Source organism: Lissotriton helveticus, chromosome 9, assembly GCF_964261635.1.
Source record: "Lissotriton helveticus chromosome 9, aLisHel1.1, whole genome shotgun sequence".
NCBI classification, from domain to species: domain Eukaryota; kingdom Metazoa; phylum Chordata; class Amphibia; order Caudata; family Salamandridae; genus Lissotriton; species Lissotriton helveticus.
This window is the reverse complement of record NC_136070.1, coordinates 365,845,452-365,867,172: the sequence shown is the minus strand read 5'-3', so window position 1 is coordinate 365,867,172 and position 21,721 is coordinate 365,845,452. Positions and strand designations below refer to the sequence as shown.

Sequence of the window (21,721 nt, the reverse complement as noted above, 5' to 3'; positions counted from 1 at the left end):
CCTCTCAGCTCACCAAGCACTCCAGCGCTATAAATAGCTTCCTAGAGTATCATGTACAATGGTATAGTTAAGTGTAGTATATGCCAACAATCAAAAGAAAGTAGAGAACTATGAAAATAGTTGTAAAGTGTGCAGGACTATATAAATAAGTGGTGGAACTCAGTTCCCATTACTTCCCACTGACCTAATCGTCGGCTTAAAGAAGATTCGTGACTTTAAAAGTTCAGTGCAGGTGTTTAATGAGTCATGTAACCCCAACATGCTGTGAACAATGGGGCATCTCCAAAGAGACGTTTAGATATGAGGAACAAGTTACTTACCTTCGGTAATACCTTTGCCGGTAGCTACTTCTAACTGCAGATTCCTTACCTCGTGAATTTTCCCAGGCGTCAGACTAGATCTGGAAACTTTGGTAGCAATTCTGATGCACATAGGTAAGTCATGGCCACTATAAGACCACCATCTCTGCGCGCTGACGTCAGTTTCTTTCTGATCCTCTTCTGCGCAGTTGGATACAGAGCCATTTCAATCAGAAGTGCAGTGTGCAGAGGTTTTGAATGTGGATCTTTTATTAATAGACTATATGAGTCCATTCCAAAGAACAGAGAGGAGGGTGCGTTGGTGGGGGAATCTGCATTTAGATAGAGTCACTACCTGAAAAGGCATTACCAAATGAAAGTAACTTGTTCTGTAAGAGTCTTCTAACTGCAAATTCCTCACCTTGTGAATAAATACCAAAACAGCACCACCTCTAGTGGAGGGTTTCTGGAATGACTTAGAATAGGAAATCCCTCAGGGTAGATCGGGTGAAGTGCCTCTCCCTTCAGACCACGTTGTCCAGGTAGTAGTGCTTTGTGAATGTGTGGAAGAACTCCAAAATTGCTGCCCACTATTATGGGAAACAATTGCATGTTCTTATAGAGAACATGACCGCCATGTTTTTATTGCAGTAAATAAGACAGAGTGAAGTTGTGGGTCCTGCGCCAGGAGGCTCTGCACCTCTGAAGTGACTGAATCCTCAGAGCATCACCGTTATCGCCCAACACCTGACATGATCTTTAAATGCCAGGGCAAACAAACTCAGCCGCCTGTTCCTAGTGGATCCTCAGTTACATTCAGAGGTGGTACAGGATGGCTTCCAGCAATTGGGAGCCGGTGGTGCCATGCTCAAGGGCAGGTCTGACCTCGGGTGGAGGTCAGGTGGAGCAGTTGGAGTAAGATCCGCAGATGAGCCTCCGACAGGCTACCACCCTGAATACTTAGGGCCCGAAGGCATTCCAGAGAGATCCGGTGGGGTACTAAATATGATTTCTGCAGTCTCCTCTAGGGAACTTATCTTGTCTACCATTGCTGTCCTCGGAGAAGGAACAAGGTTAAAAGGAAGCGCTTGTGGAGTTTCCTCTCTGGGGTGGGTCCGAGACCTAGAGATACCCAGGGCATTATGCCACTCCGAGCGATGGGAGCAGAGACATAACGGAAAACAATGTTTCAAGTTCTTATGTTTTTTGTGTTTCTTTGACTTACCTGAACTCCTAGATCTCGATGTGGAGCAGTCTTGGAATTGGTAGTGGGAATAGGAGTACGACTGCACCCTCGACCTCAACCAAATTAAGGACCGATTGCTTGAATTCTCTGAAGCTCGGCGAGATTCGTGGCGCGGTCTAAAATGGCCTTTTGGTTCATTTTTGCACATGTCAAACATGACTTCATGTTGTGCGTGTCACAGACATCTGTTATTGGCAATCATGACACTGTTGAACACTGTATTATTAATGCCCGTAACCTTACACTGCAAGGAATTTTTGTAGAAAAAAACAAGTTTTCCTGAGGGAATGTTCTGTCAAGAGAGTGGACTGCTAGCCCCGGATCCGTGTCAGAAAGCACTGAAAGAAAGGAACTAACGTCAGCATGCAGAGTTGGTGGTCTTTCAGTAGCCGCAACCTCACATCCTACAATGATGGACCCAATGCGGAGCCACACAACACCACCTGCCAATCCACAGGGGAAGTGCTATCAACATTTCCAGATTCAGTCTGTTGCCTGGAGAAATTCACAAGATTAGAAATCTGCACTTAGAAGTCTCTTTCAGAAAAGATATGTAACAACAGTTGGCCTTTTGGCAGAATTTTTCGAATGGAGTTTGACATTCTAAGGTGTTAAAGGCATGGAAGAAGTTTCTCTTTTGGTAAAATACAAGGAACAAATGCCCAAAACCGCCAAATCCAGTTTCTGTGGAAGGCAAACTCTCTAGTTACAATAAATGCCTCCATAAATAAAAGTTAGCAATTAGGCCAGAGCAATTATGTCGCTAGACTATCAATGATCATTACATCTTTTTTGAGAGCCTGAGTTCTATATTGACTCTTGGCTTATCTAAATAATTAGATACTGTCTTATAATAATAAATACAACTAACAATGAGAAGAGCCACTTTGCATAATACTAGGCGTCATTACTACTCAACTCAATGCCATGCCTTTTGTTGACCTCTGAAAGTTTAAGGCAGAATCAGCCATAGAGAGATTACAACGTAGGCCCCCAACTGCAAACACATCTCCACAGCAAGCCATCAACCCACTGATCCACATCATTTTGCTATGTTGCAGTTTTGAAAAAAATATCAGCTACCAAGATAAACTAATTAAAATAGTCAATGGAAGACAGCATTGATTGAGACAAAACGGAGTACCCTTAAATTCAATAGTGTTATTTTTATGAAATTATTTGTTTACTGCCAAATGGCCTATTTATCAGTGGCGGCTGGTGATATTTGACATTGGGGGCCATAATACCTACCCTAAATTCAGGATAGTGGGAGCCCAACTTGCCTATGATAGAAGGCGAGACACAGGGAGTCGTCTGCTGGTGGACCAGTTCTCACAGTCTTGGCTGACCAAATGAGAGGCATAGCAGCAGCAAGGAGACAGTGAAAGCAGGGACTTGTTTAAACACATACACTGTGCGTGCCGAGCTACAGCATGCACAGTGCATGTTTATTACATGTGATCCGACGTCAGTCATCAGAGCTCATGACTCTGATGATGCCAGATCACATGGTTATAGACTGTCCCACCCCAGACTTCCTACATAGTATAAAGGGCCAGGAACACTTAGAAATTGATATGCTTGCTGTGCGTCACTCTAGGAGTGTGGCAAGGAGGTGCTGAAGAATAGAAGGCCTGGGTAGAATTAAGGTAAGCCCTGGTTTAGCCACAAAGTTACGAAGGATGGCACATGCAAGTTCCTGGCTCTCTGATCCTCGCTCACGAGAGGGTCAGAAAATGACAGCCAAGCATCACTCATTTTCTAATTACTATTATAACATTAAAATAGAAGTTAGAAAATGAGTGTGGGTATGTGGGTGGGCTTAGCCTTATAGCTCAAAATAACCAGCCACCCATGCTTTTCATATATATGTACATGGTTGCGTTTCTACAAGTGGAGTCCATAGAAGCAGGCGCGTGTGCATACGTGTGCGTACAAATGTGTTAAACATTATGTCTGTCCCCATGCACATGTCTGTGCAAAGATCCTCTTTCGTTTAATTAGTCCAAGTATTTCTGATTGTAGATGGAAAATCTTTACATATGTCTTTGTTTATATCCTAGGATTTTTTGTTGCTTATGTCCAGTGAGTAAGCTGGTGTATGACTGCATGTCTTTAGGTGTTTGTGCAGGAGTGGTTTCCATTCATTAAAATATACACAACTTTCCCAATCCACATGTGTATGCATTAGTTTGGACATGCGTGCATCCAAGTATGTGTGTCCGTGTGCAGATACATAAGTATGTGTGTATGCTGTTGCCATTATGCACGCGCCTTTTTGAAATGTGTGCATCTGAACAATTTTCTTTGATATGCTCGTATGGAATCACCTCAGTGTGAATAAACATCCTTGTTTGCATATTTCTGATTATGAATGTCAATATGGCTGTGCACAGTTGGCTCACAGATGGCTGCCTCATTCCAAGCTAAATTGTATCAGTGTGTTTAGATTTTGTGGTCTCGTGTAGTTTCTCTGTGGGAACGTGTTTGTGCACGTCTAGATGCAAAAACACACTGGCATGTGGGTCTCTTTTTGAATGTCTGTGTACGACTTCAATTAGATACAATGCAAACGAAGACAAAAATCAACATGGGCATATGCCTGTGGCTGTTGCCACGGCTCGTTTACCAAGGTTAGTTACAGGATGGCATCTGCCCAGGCAAACAATCCAATAACCAAATTCTGCACGTGTCCTCAAAAAATGTAAATGTTCGAAATCTGAGGAAGAGAACAATGATTCTGACATTTGCATAGCACCTTTTAATCGATAATTCGAAAACAGAAGTGAGTGGATTGCATGACCACCCCAAGAAGCGCCACCCATTCCTAGTTGGATGAGTTTTGCATTAAGAAAGACCAACAGCAACATGTTGTTATTTTTTCTGAGATTACAACAGTGACGTAATTAAGAAGATCAGACCATCTTACGGTAAGAAAAGTCAAAAACAATGATTGATATGTAGGGGGAATCGAGTACTTGAATTAAACATTTCTTCACAAATGAACTTTGCAACCCAAAGGTTTATCTCATGGATCAAAGCCTAAGTCATCTTTTCAAGGCCAAGCCTTATCAGCAGAAACTACTTGCCTTTGAAGGATAGCCTGAGGGACGTACGAAATATAGTTGGGATTTATGTGTAGTCCGTAGTAGGTAGGGGTGTCTCTGCTCGGAAATAACAGGTGATGCGGTTGGTCTCGTATATGATTATACTCCTGGAATGTATCAGACTGCTTTATTTACAGAGCATTCAACTCATCAGTTTTAACAAGCATGTGGTGTGTGATGGTTGTGGCTGTTCCACTCCAAGGCAGACCTGGTCTGTATGTTTTGCATGACATCTGATGCCATTTGTTGTCTGGAGGTGCATGTTGCAGCATCTCTATGTGATTGTCACCATATTTGTGCCTGTGATCTTGAGAATTCTGAAGCCTCTTTAGCACAATAAATGGCTTAAAAAAGTAATGCCAAGTGCAATACAGTCTTATTGCATGTCCTGGATATATAATGTAAATGAACGCTGAGATGTAAGTCACCAAAAACAATCATAGGCAAAACCAATAGATCTAGCCTTCAAGCAGACACTGCAAAAAGATAAAGAAGTAATGCCACTACTTAAACGTGACTGCCATAAGCTTGGAATAAATAATATATTTATTTAAGCGATTTACCTTATATAATCAATCGAATGCTACGTGTGCTTAGCAGTAGGGGGTTGTACTTAGAACAGGTCTGGAAACCCATTTCAGTTTTATTGAACATCACTGGAAAATATGATCCTTATTGGTGCAAAGAGAAGATACTGTTACCTGAAGGCGCAGTTTGAACACACAAGTAGGGATAAAAACTAAAAAAGGATGAAGAATGAAAAAAAAAAACATTGATAAAGTAAAGTACTGGCACCCCACCCAGGGCAGTAAGTGGTTAAAGAGTAAATTGGTCGTGCTGGACCAGGACAAAGGCTGCAATGGAGCGCAGGCTAAATACAGGACCCACGCATGGCCCGCTGAGCAAAAATACCTTGATTCTGGTCACAAAAAAAGAAATGTGGTTACAGCCGAGCAAGAATCAGTGACCCCCAAGCAGTTGGGTTGAAGCACCTGATTTCTCCATGCAACAGCGGTGATGCATCGGTTCTGTGAGTGATGCGCTGGTTCTGAGGTGCGGCAGTTCTGACAGTGATGCACCAGGCTTCTCCACGCTGTAGAGGCGATGTGTCAATCTTCTCCACGCAGAGGCGGTGATGCGTCCGAAGCTGTGGTCCTAAAGGTGATATGGCGGTTCCAGAGGCAATGCAGCTGTTCCAAGTGTGATGCATTGTTCTGGCTCTCGCAACAGTGGCAATGAATTGGTTCCGATCAGCACAAATGAGTCGATGCATGGATTCTGGTCAGATGCAGCACTTTATACTCATTTCCATGGGCTCAGGACTGGTTTGGCACCACTTGACAGAGAAGGGCTTGCAACAAGCAAAGTCCAGGTGCTCTTTGTAGGTTGAAGAGAAGTCTTTGATATTCCTGAGACTTTAGAACTGGAGGCAAGTCCAACACGCCCTTGGAGATACTTAGGCTCTGGAATGTAGAGATGCAGGCCCAGTCCTTCTCACTGTCTGGCAAGAGGGCAGCACAACAAAGCAGTCCAGTGGAGTGGCAATCCCACCAGTAGCACAGCAGTCTTTCTTCCCAGTAGAATGTCCTCCGGTGCAGAAGTGTTATGAGTTGATGGTGTCAGAGGTCCAGCACTTATACCCAGTTGGGCCTTTTTAGTGGAGGAGAACTTCAAAGAGATGCCTTTGAAGGGCACAAGTCCCTGCTTTTCCCGTCCTGGCTTCAGACTGCAGGGAAGTATGCAGCCCTTTGTGTGGGGACAGGACATAGACCTTTCAGGTGTAAGTCTCAGCTCTCCCTTCCATCCTGTCCAGGATGGCCCATCGGGATGTGGACGGCCCATCTGCTCCATCTAAGCACCACCATTATGTATCAGCCACCACTGCCTACATATATTAAGTAAAACTACTGTTAGTCAGAATGGCTCTGCCAAATCCACCTGACAAGTGTTTTGAGTGGATGAGCAAAAATTTGATCTTGAAATAAAGTTGGATTATATACATTTGGACAACGACAAACCTTTCAGAACGGTGCAACACGTGACAATTTGAATTGTTTATGCATATGTATTAAGAACTTGTTGAAAAAAACTGGTTCTGCTGATCTCAGCAACTGAGGTGATGGGCTAGCACCACGCCTATACCAGGGCATGCTCTTCATCTTGGTTTTCCTGCTTTACAAAGGCACACTGTGATACAACTCCCATGCCCTTCACTCATCCTTCTGCGTTGTGACCTCGTGCACAGAGCATGGTACATGGGCAAGATATTATTTTAACCAGATTTTGTATTTTCCTTCACGAAGGTTAAGTCACTATTCTCAGGTTCTTTTAGGTAATGGCCAATACCATTATTTTCCAGTGCCCTCTCTTGTGTTGAATGAGTGGATTTACGAAATATAGCAGATATTTGCAAAGTTTACACCACAAATTGAAAGGTATTTTGCTGCTTAAAAAGATTAAAAGGTTATCTAAATACAGCATTATATTGTGAACTGAATCTGGCAATTCAGAACACAGATCTCATACTTGTTAGCGTTTATTTCACACAGCTGAAATGTGAAGATTCTCAGAGGAACTGGATTACGAGGAGTAATTCATGCAAACAACATTATGCATGCATGTATCTGCGAGTGTGCACATAAAGCCAGAAATTGCTTTGCCAAAGCTTGTTATAAAAGAGGCTATAATTAGAATGACATTTACAATTCCCTACTACATAATGGACCTAGAAAGAGACTGCTTCGGAAACACTCGTTGTTTCATGTAATATTCAGCAAACAGATGGTTGCTGGTATTTTTTAAGGCCTACTTTGACCTTCCCGAACCCATCACTTAGGATGATTTTGATTATCAATGTAGTTTTACATTTTCAGGTTCCGCGCTTTACCATGAGGAGATCTCTCAACATAAGTGTGGGATTTCTGATTCGGCCTCAGGGAACCACTATAAAAGAGTGTTGTATTAATTTCTTGCAAAAAGGGTTCTTGATTTGCCAGCATCAACGAGCATGTCCCCCAATATGTTTACAGTATCTCAATCCTTATCCTTTTCATTTTTAGGATCCTATGTAAATGGTCCCATACAACAGCAATAACCTGGATATGCATTGTGGAATAAGGAGTGGATTACTATAATATCCAGTGGAGTGTGGGAAGATTGATCTCCTAGCCATCCTTGCTGTGGAATGGGTATGTTAATCTATTTCTGAAAACTTACACTTTGGTTTTTGAATAACAGTGAAAAGTATTACTGGGTGTTAACTTAGCCTAAGAAAAAATCTGAGGTTTTATGCTATTTTTGGCTGGTAAAGGTGTTGTACAACGTTTGCATTTAAATCTAATAGACCATGTATGAGTTTGGAGTTCAATGTAATTTAAAACACTATGTAGAATTTCAATAATGGAGACCTAACGCAAAGAGGATACTGTCATTTTAAGTTGTTTCCAGTTATTGCTGTCTTAATGCGAAAGCTAAAAATATTTTGTTATATTTTCAATTTTCATGGTTAATTTTACAAATTCATCAGATTAATTTAGGCGCATTCAGGTTGTAATAGAATGTAGATATCAGACCGTTATTATTTGAACCTTGACATGAACAGGATTCTGGAATTTTATTTTGGGTGCTGGACAGCAGGACTGTAGAAAGGAGACCGCATGAAGCATTTTATAAAATTACTCCATTGATGCTGGGTGCTGTAAAGAAATGAATGCAACATTTTATGAACCACACCCATAGCTATGTGGTGCATAAACCTAGAAGATTTACAGATACTGGCAAAACACAATATTCAAGTTTGATGCCTGAGCTCAGCTATTTCCCACTTGAATAAACCACATGTTTTTAAAGATCAGAACCATGAAAGCAGATCGTTAGCAGTGCAAGATCCAGAGCGGTGGATGATGTGGCCTTTCGTATAATGCCATATGGCACAATCTCATTTTTCATATGTGCCAATAAGCATTTAAATTATGCTTCCGACTAGGACTGCAATACAAATCAAGGGGATTGGAGTGGGTGAAGTTCACACCCTTATGTTACTCCTCAGACGTTTTATTAGTTTCCTTCCTCATCGCGAGTCACTCAGCAGCACTTTGTCTCAGTGTCATCTCATGACTTTGAGGTCAGAATCCTTCAAGTCAAGGATTAACTAGTCTCGTGTTCTGTGTAATTTTGCAAAAATGTACTATTGAGGTATTTTAAGGACAATAATTTGGCATCCTGAGGTTTAATGAGAATTGTATTTGCTACCCAAAAATTATTTTGGGCATTTCACAAAAGCATTTTCAAGTATTGTATTGTTATCCCTGCATTGGCTTCCTGTTCAGAAAATAATACATTTTAAAGCTTTGATTTTGGTTTTTAAGGCTTTTAATCAGATTGAAGCCCCTTATTTTAGACAAAGATTTCCCCATCACATTCCCCAACGTACACTAAGGTCCTCTACTCAACTCCTGATTCCTGTTCCTAAAGTTTCACTTGCTCAGGGCGGAGGTCGATCCTTCCAAGTGGTCGCCTCCCGCCTATGGAACAGCCTTCCCTTGGCCCTCAGACAGATTCATGACATGTTCACCTTTAGGAACAAGCTCAAGACATAGTTTTTCCAACTTTAATCTGTTTTGCTGGTTCCGCCTTAGGTGCTCTTTTCTGGGGTTGTTATGTGTTTTTTTTGCTCAGTGTCGGGACACTCCTTGGAGTAGCTGTGCGCTTTATAAATACCATACTAATATAACATAACATTAACAAAACTCATATGGCACTCTGTTATTACGCTTACATGCCTCTGAATTGGTCATCAGACATCTAAAAGTGGAACAATATGTGAATAAACCTTGTTTATTCATATCTATTTTGGACACATATTATGCCCTCTTTGCACTGTTACTGATATGGAGATGAACATTTTGGGGCTAAACCGTATGTAAAAGAGTACTCCTGTAGTATTACTTCCCTTACTTATAAAGACTTTTGTGGAGGGCCCCCAGTTTCTATTTTGGAATGCAACTTTTTTCTTGCTCATCTTCTCAATTAATATCATTTCTATGGGTTAAGGAAAACTGATACTTATTATGACGCATTACATTTAAAATTGGAAAAATGCATGCAGTTTTGTAAATAAGTAAAACAATGTTCCCATGGCACCCAGGCTTTCTTTCCATCGTTTGTTTTCTTTCGTTTTGCCAGTGGTTGAGTCATTTAGTTTTAAGAATGTACGAGTTCATGTGTTTGTTGGTGTTCATGTTTGGTCTCTGGTAAATGATTCAACCAAGCTTCTTTGACACTGCTAAATAAACTCTGCGAAAGTGGACTCAGTTGTGGCAGGATGTGGGTTTGAGAGGAACTTGGGGACGACACAAGTGGCTCATAGCCACGGCAGAGGGGGGTATGGAACATTGCTCTGTTGGTGCTTGGTGCTGGATGAATAACGGGATGAGTAAATAAAAATTTAAAAAAAAAAAATATATATATATATAGCAAATAATAAGCCAGCTCCTTTATGCGTTTGTAGAGGAGAATACACTAAAACAGAAATCCTGGGGAGGAGTCTGCAGACCGATAGCCTTCCAAAAGTGATCATGGATGCTAATTCAGCAGATGCAGAAAGGTTTTAAGTTTGTGTAGCGCCTCTCCTCACTGCCTGTTTCCTTCCGAGACTCAGGAAGTTAGCAGATAGACGGATGGACACGAGATACATAAACTCTTTGAATTGTGTGGACTGGAGAGAAGGTTACAAGATGACAGGATATGTGGACAAATTAGGGCACTAAACAATATAAACACATAATAATATCTTCACGTAAAGTTAACTCTTGGGGCTTCCACAGTAAAGGAGCTAATTCAAATGCTGAAGCCAATATAAAGAGCATCACCATATTCAAAATCATGAAGAATTGATTTTGAAACGGATTATGATCATATGATTAAATGCAGGTGAATTTCTCCAAACGACTCAGAGAAGAAACACAGACCCAATGGGACAACCTTGATTTAAGGCTCCAACTGTAAGATGTAAGCAGTATACTGACACTGGGGGTTTCATGTTTTACTTGTGGAGACCAAGCCAATTCTCCCTTTTCCAGTCCCAACTCCTCATCAGGCAGGAGGAAACACATTCCTTATCCTCTATCCAAAGTGATTGATGCCTCTCTTGGTGATTAACACTGAGTAATGCAGTGGCAGTGGTTGAAACACATAATTTGTATGAACTAGATGTTTGCATTACTATGCAGTGCACCACAAGCTTACTAGTCTATTAGAGAACAATGCAATGGTCAATGCTGTTGAGTGCCACAAACATCTACAGTAGGCCCTGATCTGTAGATTCCTCCCTCAATGGAAAGTATCAACATACTACTCCTGGACTGGAATTCATGCTATGTCATTTCCATTGTGTAGGTAATAATAATGAAAATGAAAATATTGTGATACAAAAATATTGTGACATAAATGTCGAGAATCAAAACATTGTGATGGCAAATATATAAATGTAAGTATAGATGCATTATAACTTTACCTTCATGTACCTTGAAGATGTAAAATACTCCCTGCTGTACATTATAAGGATTTTGCAATTCAATGAGGAGTTCTGTGACAATCTAGAGAAAGAATGACAACGGACGAGCTCCTTTATAAGGTCATCGAACTCCGAGGTGACTTGCAGTATCCATATAATATATGTTTGGCTGCACTCTATTCCCTGTAATGCATGCTCCCACCATTACCTTTCCCCTAGCTGCTTAAATGCTTGGTGCTATAAAAGTCAGAGGATGTTTGCAAACATAAACATGAAAAGTAAAATCTTTAGTGCAAAATTAAACACACCACGAACCAGTTATATATTTGTTGCAAAAATATATTATTAGAATCAGTTTAATACTAGTCAGATTAAAAAAAGCACTGTAGCTCAGACTTTGTAGAAACATGTGGATTCTACATTTCCTATAAGTTCTTAAAGCATATATACAAACAATACATGTTACCATAAATATCTCATTTCTCCTGATAACTGTTCATCTAGAAAAACAGAGCAGAAAAATGGAAAGCAGGTTTCATTTTCACTGTTTAAACACCAGCTTTAATTATGCTCTGTGACCTGCCTTTCTCCTTGGCTGCTGGTTCTGGCAGCAGGATTTGTGACAACAGTCAGAACTCTACTGTAATAAATGATTCCAATTGAGTAGCTACATCATTTTTAGTACAAGTGACTAGAGACATCACAAGTGGTCGGTAATAAGGAAATTAGAGCCAATCATTACTATAGGGAATGCATGCTTCCAGGTATTTTGTATTTATATCATTCATTTACATATACATAGAGTTCAGAAACCTATACTAACCTTTATATACTCACCTTCTTAACATTTTGGTACTCAATATTTTACCTACAATATTTGTACATCCCAATATTTTTGCCAGGACATTTTGGTAATATAACCATTTCCAAATATTCATAGTTCAGTGTAGCTTTTTTTATTTGCCTTATTGTGCATTCCTCAGGACGATTGGGCTTTGCCTGTGATTAATCATTCATAGGTGGTGTCTTGTTCAACTCTGCCTTTGTTATTTGTTATATTGTCATAGTAGCAAAGGGGCAGTTTCACTATCAACAGTATATTGTGCTCCTGCATTTTTAATTAAGTTATACAAAGGCACATGCTACTACTGTGGGGTGTCCGAACAAGGGGCCCAAAGGCAGATGTCCACAGCAGGTTTTTAGGACACCTGCTGACCAGGTACATTAACTCATTTTGGATTCATTCCTTTAAATGTATCTTATGTGGCTATTCTGAAAATCTTGAGGTTTTCAAAGATGCTCCTCGGCCGATTGAGGTGTAGTGCCTACCACCTTCCTTAGAAGTTATCCACCAGTTGTTATTCACCTGATGAATATATTCAAAGTGTTGCAACTTAATTGCACACGTTCTTTATTACTCTTTCATCAAATATGTCCTTCTGTGGAAATTAGCTGAGTTTTACAGGTCGGTGAAAATAGCACAGTTCCCCAACTGACTGGGGATCTTTGAATGTATTCCTTGAACCCCAATCTATGTCTCTTCTGATAAGCTTTAGAAAACAAGTGTCAACATTTAGATGAAAGCAGAGACACAAGTAATACATATGCACAAACAAATCTGCAGAAAGCGGATTCAGATGTGTGATACTGTAATTAGGGCAAGTATAATGAGACGCTTTTGTTACAGAAAAATCTTCTTAGCCTCAGTAAAATGGTCTCCAACTGACCATGACACATGGCCACCTAACTATTGCCACTTTTCCAATAACTCCACTGTATTAATGCAAACAATATAATAAAAGCTGAGTAACTGTGAATAGCAGGGAGATATGTTTTACTGAGCGTTTCTGAAGACAAGGTGAGTGTAACTCAGATTGAGAATGAAGAGTGCTGTCCTACCAGGAAACGTACCCCGGTTGCACTGCTAGACTCCCAGAGGGAGTTTAATCCAAAAATCTATCAGCAAAAGTGTAATGGTATAGAATAGTATTTAATTATGTTTCAACATAAGGAAGCTATGAGCACATATAGTTTCCTTCAGAATATCACATCGTCATGGAAATAGGTGAGTAGTCAAAATCTTCTAGACCCAATGCATTTTGGGCGAGCCCTTCGTCAGGGGAAATTACATCTGTGAATAATGAAGCGGAAAGCACGAGGATAAGTAGGGTGTCCCAAGGGTCAATCAGGACAATAGTAAAACTGTACGAAGTGTGACATCGGTCTAAGAAAATAAAACCAGATAATCAGGTGAATTACATGCATAAAAAGGTTAGACCACAGTAAAAAAGAATAAACACAGTAAAAAAAGAACTGGGAAGTGCGCCCCAAGACAAAAGCTGAATACTGATGAGTCTCACCAGTGAGTTGGCAACAATAGAGCAATCAACCGAAAAAAAGATGTAGCTGAGAAATTGTAGGTAGTTTAACAAATATACCTGGTGATTCTAAAAGGTGAAAGTGACTGAGGTAAGTTTCAATCAAATATGCGGCAACAAGCAATTGCAGGTGATTCAAATTACAAATGGTGTTCCTCAGTGTGAAGAGCAAGCCACCCAAGTAATGCTTCCGTGTTTAAAAGCTTACCGCCAAGATGAAGGCGATCATGCAATGATTGTTAAAGGTTCCGTGTATGGTTTCATTGGAAACACGTTGCTGACGGGAAATGGTAGAAATAAACAAGAGACCGGAAGTCCCCAACACCAAGAAAGGGTTGGGTTACCTCCCAGGGGAGAGGTGTAAAAGCAAAATAATGAGTGTGCAAATAAATAAAGTGCAATGCCATGAATGTGAATTAACTGATGTAAAGTAGCGAAATAGTCTAGGAAAGTAAAGAATGGAGCGATCAACCGAAAATGTGTGCCATCTTGGAATGGGTCATTAAAAACCAAGGAACCAAAGAAAGAATGAATGAACATAGAACTAGGTCTAAAAGAAACCCCCCTCTGTGGGGGCTATGATGGAGAGGTTAGAGAGATAGCTATAAGACAAAATATGGATATAAAAATAAAGAACATTTAGGGCTTATTAACAAAGTGACATTGGGAAATGTTAAAGTGGGTGAGAAAAGTAAACTAGAGTAGGAAAAGAACAGGAACAGGAGCAAGAAAGCAGAGTAAGGAGACTTAAGGAAAATAGGAAACATTTGAGAAAAGACTACCATGCAGGCAGTGTTAGAGAAAACAACTGAATTCAATACGGTGTTTAAGACCATATGGTATTATTGTGTCCAACAGTCTAATCCAAAAGGTTTCTCTCTGGAGTAGGAATTTGCGGTTGTTGCGGCCTTCACGGATGTCAACGTTCTCCAATACCATAAACCGAAGTTGGCTGATGTTGTGTTTGAATTCCTAGAAATGTGAAGCAATGGATTACTTTAGCTTCATGGTCCTGATATTACTCTTATGTTCATTGAGTCTGATTTTTATTTTACGTTCAGTTTTGCCAATGTATGCCAGTCCGCATGGGCATTTAAGTAGGTATATTACATTCTTGGTGTCACAAGTGGCTGTGACCTTGAGCTTGATTTTATTGCCTTTCCTGAGATGGGTGATGTAATTGCCTTTAATTGCATTGTTACAATTGTTGCAGTTGTGGCAAGGAATGGTCCCCTGAAATTGGTGAATAGTATGAGTCAATTTCGGCGCAGAGAGTATCTCTTTGATGTTTCTGCTCTGTTCTTAAGTGAAAAGAGGCGGTTAAGTGAAAATTCACTTGAAGTCTGGCTCAAGCTGTATCATGGGCCAATGTATCAATATAATTCGCTTGAATTTAGGACTCTGGAAAATTTGGTGACAAGAACAGTTCTGTCTTTTTTGGTTTGTTGAGTGTTTGTTAAAAGTTCTTCGCGAGTTTTTGTTGCAGATCATTGTATGGCAAGCTCAAGGATATCCTGAGGGTACCCTTTGTCTTTGAATCGTTTAAGCGTCTCACTGAAGTTAGTGGGTAATTTGAAACTCAGATTGTCCATGTGGTTATTAACCCCCTTAAAAGCTCTCTATGAAAGATTCCCTACTATTTCCATTAAATAAAAAATGATTAAATGGCTCTGTAATTTAAGAATGAACTGATTTGAAAAATAAGTGAAAACATTGGTTGAAATACCATACAGACCAGGGGCTTTGGATTTCGTAAGAGACGAACAAGCCTCTATATCATCTCAGAGTAATATAACCTTCCATCCATCAAGTTTTGGATTAGTATCCAGTTGACTAGGGACGTTTTTAAAACTGTGATCAAGGTTGTGCTGGAAGGGATGAGTTTCTTTCAGAAATAGGAATTTATAGTAGTGTTTAAACATTTTTCCAATAACATTATGTGAATCCAAGATGCTGTTATCAATGTCTCTACTGATGGATTTATTTAATTTTCTATTTTTTGTAATTTGCTAAGAATGTGACAGCGATTCACCAGTTTTATGTTGGTCATCATAATATTTAGTTTGACCATAAGAAGATCATTATTGGCACTCGATGTATTTATCTAGTTTTACAATTGTATTCCTAGAAGTACCCTCTAGCAGCCCCACTTAATACATTTCAAGCAAGAATGTATTCCAATGTAGCAGAGTTGTGGGCCTCTTCCAAAGCTGATTATTTTTTAATACCCCCAGAACACGTTTATGAGGAGGTTGTGTAATTATCCCCTATATAAGCCTCGAACTGCAGTTAGACAAAAATATGGAGTAACATGCATAACCAGTTGTGCTGCTATCAAACCTATTGTTTGATCCTCATAAAACTCGGCTTCAAATGACCTTCACGGTGGACTACAACATATTTTGATATTGGAAAGTGTGTAGCACCATCCATGGAAATCACTCATTTGCAAGTCCTTGATATTTCTATGATTTCAAATCATGTATGCTGAACCAAGATGAATTATAAGAACTGACCTTAAACTGATCTGTGATTGGTCTTGCGAAAGATTGAAATTGTTGTAGGTTACTGGGCACCTAAATGAGTCCAGCATATTTCAGCGTAATTGTTTGTGGAATGCAATCTTATTTCCCTACCATACTTACAAACTCTTTATGTTAAAATCTGTTTAAATCTGTCTCTGGATTCTTTGCCTTAGTGTTTTTAATTCAAAAGAGATAAGGATCTTTTGACCTATGTGAAATGCATTGTTTATTTCCTTGTATGTATTGTAAAGGATTTAGGGCCTGATTTAGAACCCGGCGGATGAGTTACTCCATCACAACGTTGACGGATATCCCGTCCGCTGAAATATAAATTCCATAGGATGTAATAAGATTTATATTTCTGCAGATGGGATATCCGTCTCTGTTGTGATTTAGTAACCCACTAGCCGAGATCTAAATACAGCCATTAGATCTCAATGGTTTACACAATTGTGATTAATGTATGGGTTGTGGTCCAGGAGAGAGGCTTTTAGACTTTTAGACTGTGTTAAGATTCCTCTGATACAAATGTTCAACTGAAAACTACAAATTATATCTGGGTAACTTGGAAATTCAGAGCTAAGCTATCTTTGTTGCAGTCATTATTTTTATTTACTGCTAATGTTTTCTATCTAGTAATGTATATATGTCATGGAATGTTACCCAAACATGTGAAGATATACAGATGCTTTGTCATTTTATATATTATAATGTATTATTGTTATATTGATTTTAGGGATTTACTCAAATGAATCAAACATAACAACGTCTCATCTCCTTATTGGAATTTATATCCCCTTTTCTTTATTCTTTTAAAAAAACTTTGCTTCATTATGCATAGGAAATGTTGATGTTTGGCCCTGGTTACAACCTAACCTGTGTAGTGTTGGAGATTCATTTGGATGGTCAACATTTTTGGACGTCAAAAAGATGTAACACATTCTGGTAGCAAAGTTGATTGTCTGTGACAAAGGCTGTGCAGAAACCTTCCAACCAGCTTGCTAAGACCAGACCTATTGTCTTTGCCAATGTGTATTCGTTGAGGCAAAGGCAGTAAAAAAATATGTCTCAGCTTTCCAAGTTCCAAGCTTTGATGTAACCCCACCCAGTGCTCGAAATGGAAAAATAGAAGTTCAGGTACTCTGTGCCAGAGTACCTGCTGGTTTCTGAGAAGTGACGGTACTCTCCAATTAAAAGTATTTCATTTCTCTTGAGAAGTGCCAGTACTCTGCCTCTCAAAATAAAGTGCTGGTAAGAGAAGCGCTAGTACTCTGCCTCTCAAAAAAGAAAAGTGCCAGTACTCTGCCTCTCAAAATAAAGTGCTGGTAAGAGAAGTGCTAGTACTCTGCCTCTCAAAAAAGAAAAGTGCCAGTAGTCCGTACCGGACAGTACCGGACACATTTAAAGCACTGATTAGACATTTCATTTGTGCCACCTGAAGCTGACAGAAACCAGTCTTTATACCCCCTCTTTTTAGGTATTGATTTCCCAAATGTACTTGTATTCAATGTAGTTGTCTACGTCTGTGAATAGGTCACGTGACAAGTGCGGCCCACGGTGATCTCTGTGCAGCAAGGGATTGTCCGAGTACTGCCTCCGTTCGTGACATCTCAATCCCTGGGCCCGCGTGGCAGCCACTGCGCAATCACTCGTACAGCCAGTACATTTCAATGAACGGTTTATTGCCTTTCTGAAAAAAAATCGCACGTGTGCACGATATAGCTTGTTAGGTGCCAGGAATGCAGAAGGTGTGGGATCCGTCAAGGGCTCGGGTTGGCAGACGCCGATGTTATATGAGATAAGGCACTGTCTGTCTGTCTGTCTGCTGGAAACGAATGCGGGCGCGTTGCCAGGGCAGCTGGTGGGGTGCCACCTGCGCATTTCTATATTGTAAACATGGGTGGTTTGGTTTGGCATGTGACATCTCAGTTGTGTCCACGCTTTAACGCATCAGCCTCGCCCAGTGACTGGCACAATGCGGCTTTTGTCAGAGTGAAACATTAATAGGTCCAAACTAATATAATTATACCGTGTGTGACAATTAAAATGGTTTCGCAACGTTTCGTCTTGGCGCCAAGAGATGCAATGAGTGTTTCCTCACATAACAAACCAAAATATATTTATACACGCAATGATGCACTACATAATCAACATACAGAAACTAAAAAAGCACAACCTAGGCAGTGCCTTGAAGCCGTTATGTTTTTCACTGTGCACTTCCTTAGCTAAAACACGACACGCACAAAATCCCTAAGCAAACAGATGTAGCACACAACAACGAAGAGCGCATGCGCACATATGTATATATATATATATATTCACTGAAAAAAAACATAGGTTATAGACCATATATAGTTAGGAATTAGCATTTAAAAAACCTTATTTTACTCACACAAAACCATTGAAATTCCATATATAGTTAGTTGCACTAACTATATATCGCGCACCCGCAATCCACTGCTGATGATGTCACATATTACATCATTCATGACATGGTCAGTGACATCACTGATGACATCACTGATGACATCTCAAATGACATCACTGATGACGTCACTGATGACATCTCATTTGACATCATTCTTGTGCTAATACGATAAACCTCTTCAGACTCTAATATAACCTTAGATACACTCAGTGTATACAGACACTCACACACTGTCACTCATCCATGGAGTTACTCACACACCTAGTCAGTCATGCAAAGAAACAATCTCACCTCCATTTCCTCAACTATACAGTTATACACACCTTACTTATTCAAACATATACTAACACATATTTACTCTCTTATACAATCCCTGATACAAGTTCACAATGATCCATACAGCCACTCACACATTCAGTGGCTCTCATGCACAGTTATTTATATATGCCAACTCTCACATGTACTGTGTTTTACATATGTACTTACTATGACATGTAGCATTGAGATATCCATTCACTCATCAATACACTCATGCACACAGTCAACCGCCCATGTAGCTGTTTCCACATGCACTCTTGAACTCATACACCTAGTGAATCAACTGCTCACACATCTATGCACAGAGTCACACACCTCCCAGCCACCCCCACACAAACTCAATCTCCCATACAAATACTTGGGCAACCAATCAATAACACATATAACCTCTCGTATAGCTAATGATCAACACATGCAGCAGTTTACATCACAACAGACATACTGATGCACACATTCAGACAGTTTAGTCACTAACCCATGCATTTAGTACGACACATTTATTCACTCACTCATACAGTCAGTCACGCACCTACTAAATCCTTCATCCAGACACTTATACATCCACTCATTCTTCAATATATCAAACATATTTAAACTTTACAGAAACACACAGTCACTGGATGATGTCATCAGTGATGTCATCAGTGATGTCATTTGAGATGTTATCAGTGATGTCATTTGAGATGTCATCAGTGATGTCATCAGTGATGTCATTTGAGATGTCATCAGTGATGTCATCAGTGATGTCACTGACCATGTCATGAATGATGTAATATGTGACATCATCAGCAGTGGATTGCGGGTGCGCGATATATAGTTAGTGCAACTAACTATATATGGAATTTCAATGGTTTTGTGTGAGTAAAATAAGGTTTTTTAAATGCTAATTCCTAACTATATATGGTCTATAACCTATGGTTTTTTCAGTGAATTTTCGAGGTTTTTTAAATGCTAATTCCTAACTATCTATGGTCTCTAACCTATGGTTTTTTCAGTGAATATATATATATATATATATATAACATCTCTATGGCAAAATGAAACCCCTCATTTTGTTCCTTTGCAAATTAAATGTTTTAAGTGTTAACACTTTATTCCAATCAAGATGACTTCAGGTGTGCCATACTTTTGTCATAAGTAAGACTGTTAGCGCTCTAGTTGTTCTTTAGAACACTCTGGGACATTCTGTCACTGGGCTATAGTTGGGCTACATCTGGCTGATATTTGGGCTACATTTGGGCTGTTTTGTCTCTGGTGGCCATCTTTGGGCTACATTGGGCTACATTGGGCTACATTGGGCTCCAACATATATATAGCCCAATGTAGCCCAATATATATTTTTCAAAGTTAATTTTCGTAAAAACCACTGGAGCATATATCTTGAGACATAGCAAAGGCACATCGGGCTACCAGTCCCTACAATTTTGCCAAGTTTTGTGGAAATCCATTCAGCCGTTCGAGCTAAAAGTGAGTCCAACCGCCCTATGGAAAACTCAATGTTAAAAACACGTTTTGGGACCCCCCTGTTTACTCGGCCCCCGCTTGACGAAACCCCCCCAAATTTTCAGGGGCCATTTTCCTGAAAATTTCAGCCAATTCCATCGACAAACGCCAAAGTTATTAGACATAGAATTTTCAGAAATCCCATAGAGAAGAAATCCTAACTATATATACCTATATATCGCCAGTAGGTAATACACACACACACACACACACACTGTATGCACATGCACAATACAAACCACACACACACAAGTGAACTCACTCACCTCATAAAGCACACAGAGACACGCACATATTCACTACATATACAGCACCCACAGGACACACAATGCACTTATACTTATACTATACACATCCCACACACCTTTCACGCAGCGCGCGTTTGTGCAAGCTTGTTCCACTCCACTCCTACTTCCGCTCCTTCTCTTCCGACTTCTGTCATGCCATGTCCCCTCCTTTCTTTTTTTTGTCGCGCCCTCTTTCATCTATCATTTCGTCTTTTCGGGTCCGCCTGTTCTGTAGGTACTTTAATTCTGTCTGCTGAGGGTGTCAATTCATTCCCGCTTCTCCCACGTGCCCCAGTTACACCCTCTTATTCTCCTATCTACTTCCCATAAATCTTCTCTTCCTCTCTGGTCTGTGTCTCCCCTCGACCCCAAGGGTGTCTGCATTCTCTCTCCTTTTGCTCTCTCTCCTCTCTTGCACCGTTCCCCCCTCCATTCTAGTCTCTCCCTCTATTGCTTCTTTTTCTCTGTCTGTTCTCCTCGCCGAGGGGCCTCTGCATTTTCATTCCCGAGTCCAGCTTTTATTTGAGTTAACGAACACTTTTCCCATGCAGTAAAGTCAGTCCTTGATCAGGACACGGGGCTGCGATTATGCGATGTGTTTATCTTATTCACAAATGGCCGCTTGAGGCCAAAGTACGCACACCCATGTCCATTATTGGGTTCTGTTACACAGCCTGTAAAACGCGGCAAACATAGTGCCAATATCGGCGCGCCCACCATCCCTCCAAATACATGAACCCCATCAAAATAATTGGACAAGACAACTTGTTGTTGGGAAAAGTAGTCGCAGGTTTATTAGCATATCATTGCTAAACATGGTGGGTTAACTTACAGATGATCCAAGGCAAGCCGCCCCTCGCAGCTTGCCACCTGATAGGCCAAGTAGCCCGCAGCCTTGGCCATGCGGTGCTTAGCGGTTGATGGTGAGAGGGTAACCCCTCACCTGTCCGGTGAACCATTGGTCCACCCTCTAGCCCACGCCCCCCCTACGAGGGGCGGAGCGTTCAAGCAACCGCCGGTTGTCCAGGTAACCAACTGCCCGTAGGATAACGGGGCGCCGTCGCACCCCCAGGGTCCACCGCACGGATCTCCCAGGGATAATAGGCCTCAGCACCC

The 21,721-nt window shown here is 40.5% G+C and overlaps 1 protein-coding gene across 3 annotated transcripts in view; it reads left to right on the top strand.

The window, feature by feature from the left end:
- Positions 1 to 21,721, top strand: part of SYNE3 (spectrin repeat containing nuclear envelope family member 3) — a 401,530-nt gene that overhangs the window by 97,493 nt on the left and 282,316 nt on the right. For 2 of the 3 annotated variants that reach the window (XM_078660113.1, XM_078660114.1), the window contains exon 2: positions 7,712 to 7,840. The exons of the other annotated variant lie outside the window; for it this stretch is intronic. In XM_078660113.1, the coding sequence (XP_078516239.1) occupies positions 7,837 to 7,840 (4 nt within the window). In that variant the 5' untranslated portion in view covers positions 7,712 to 7,836. The remainder of the gene's footprint in view (positions 1 to 7,711; positions 7,841 to 21,721) is intronic. 3 annotated transcript variants of the gene reach the window in all.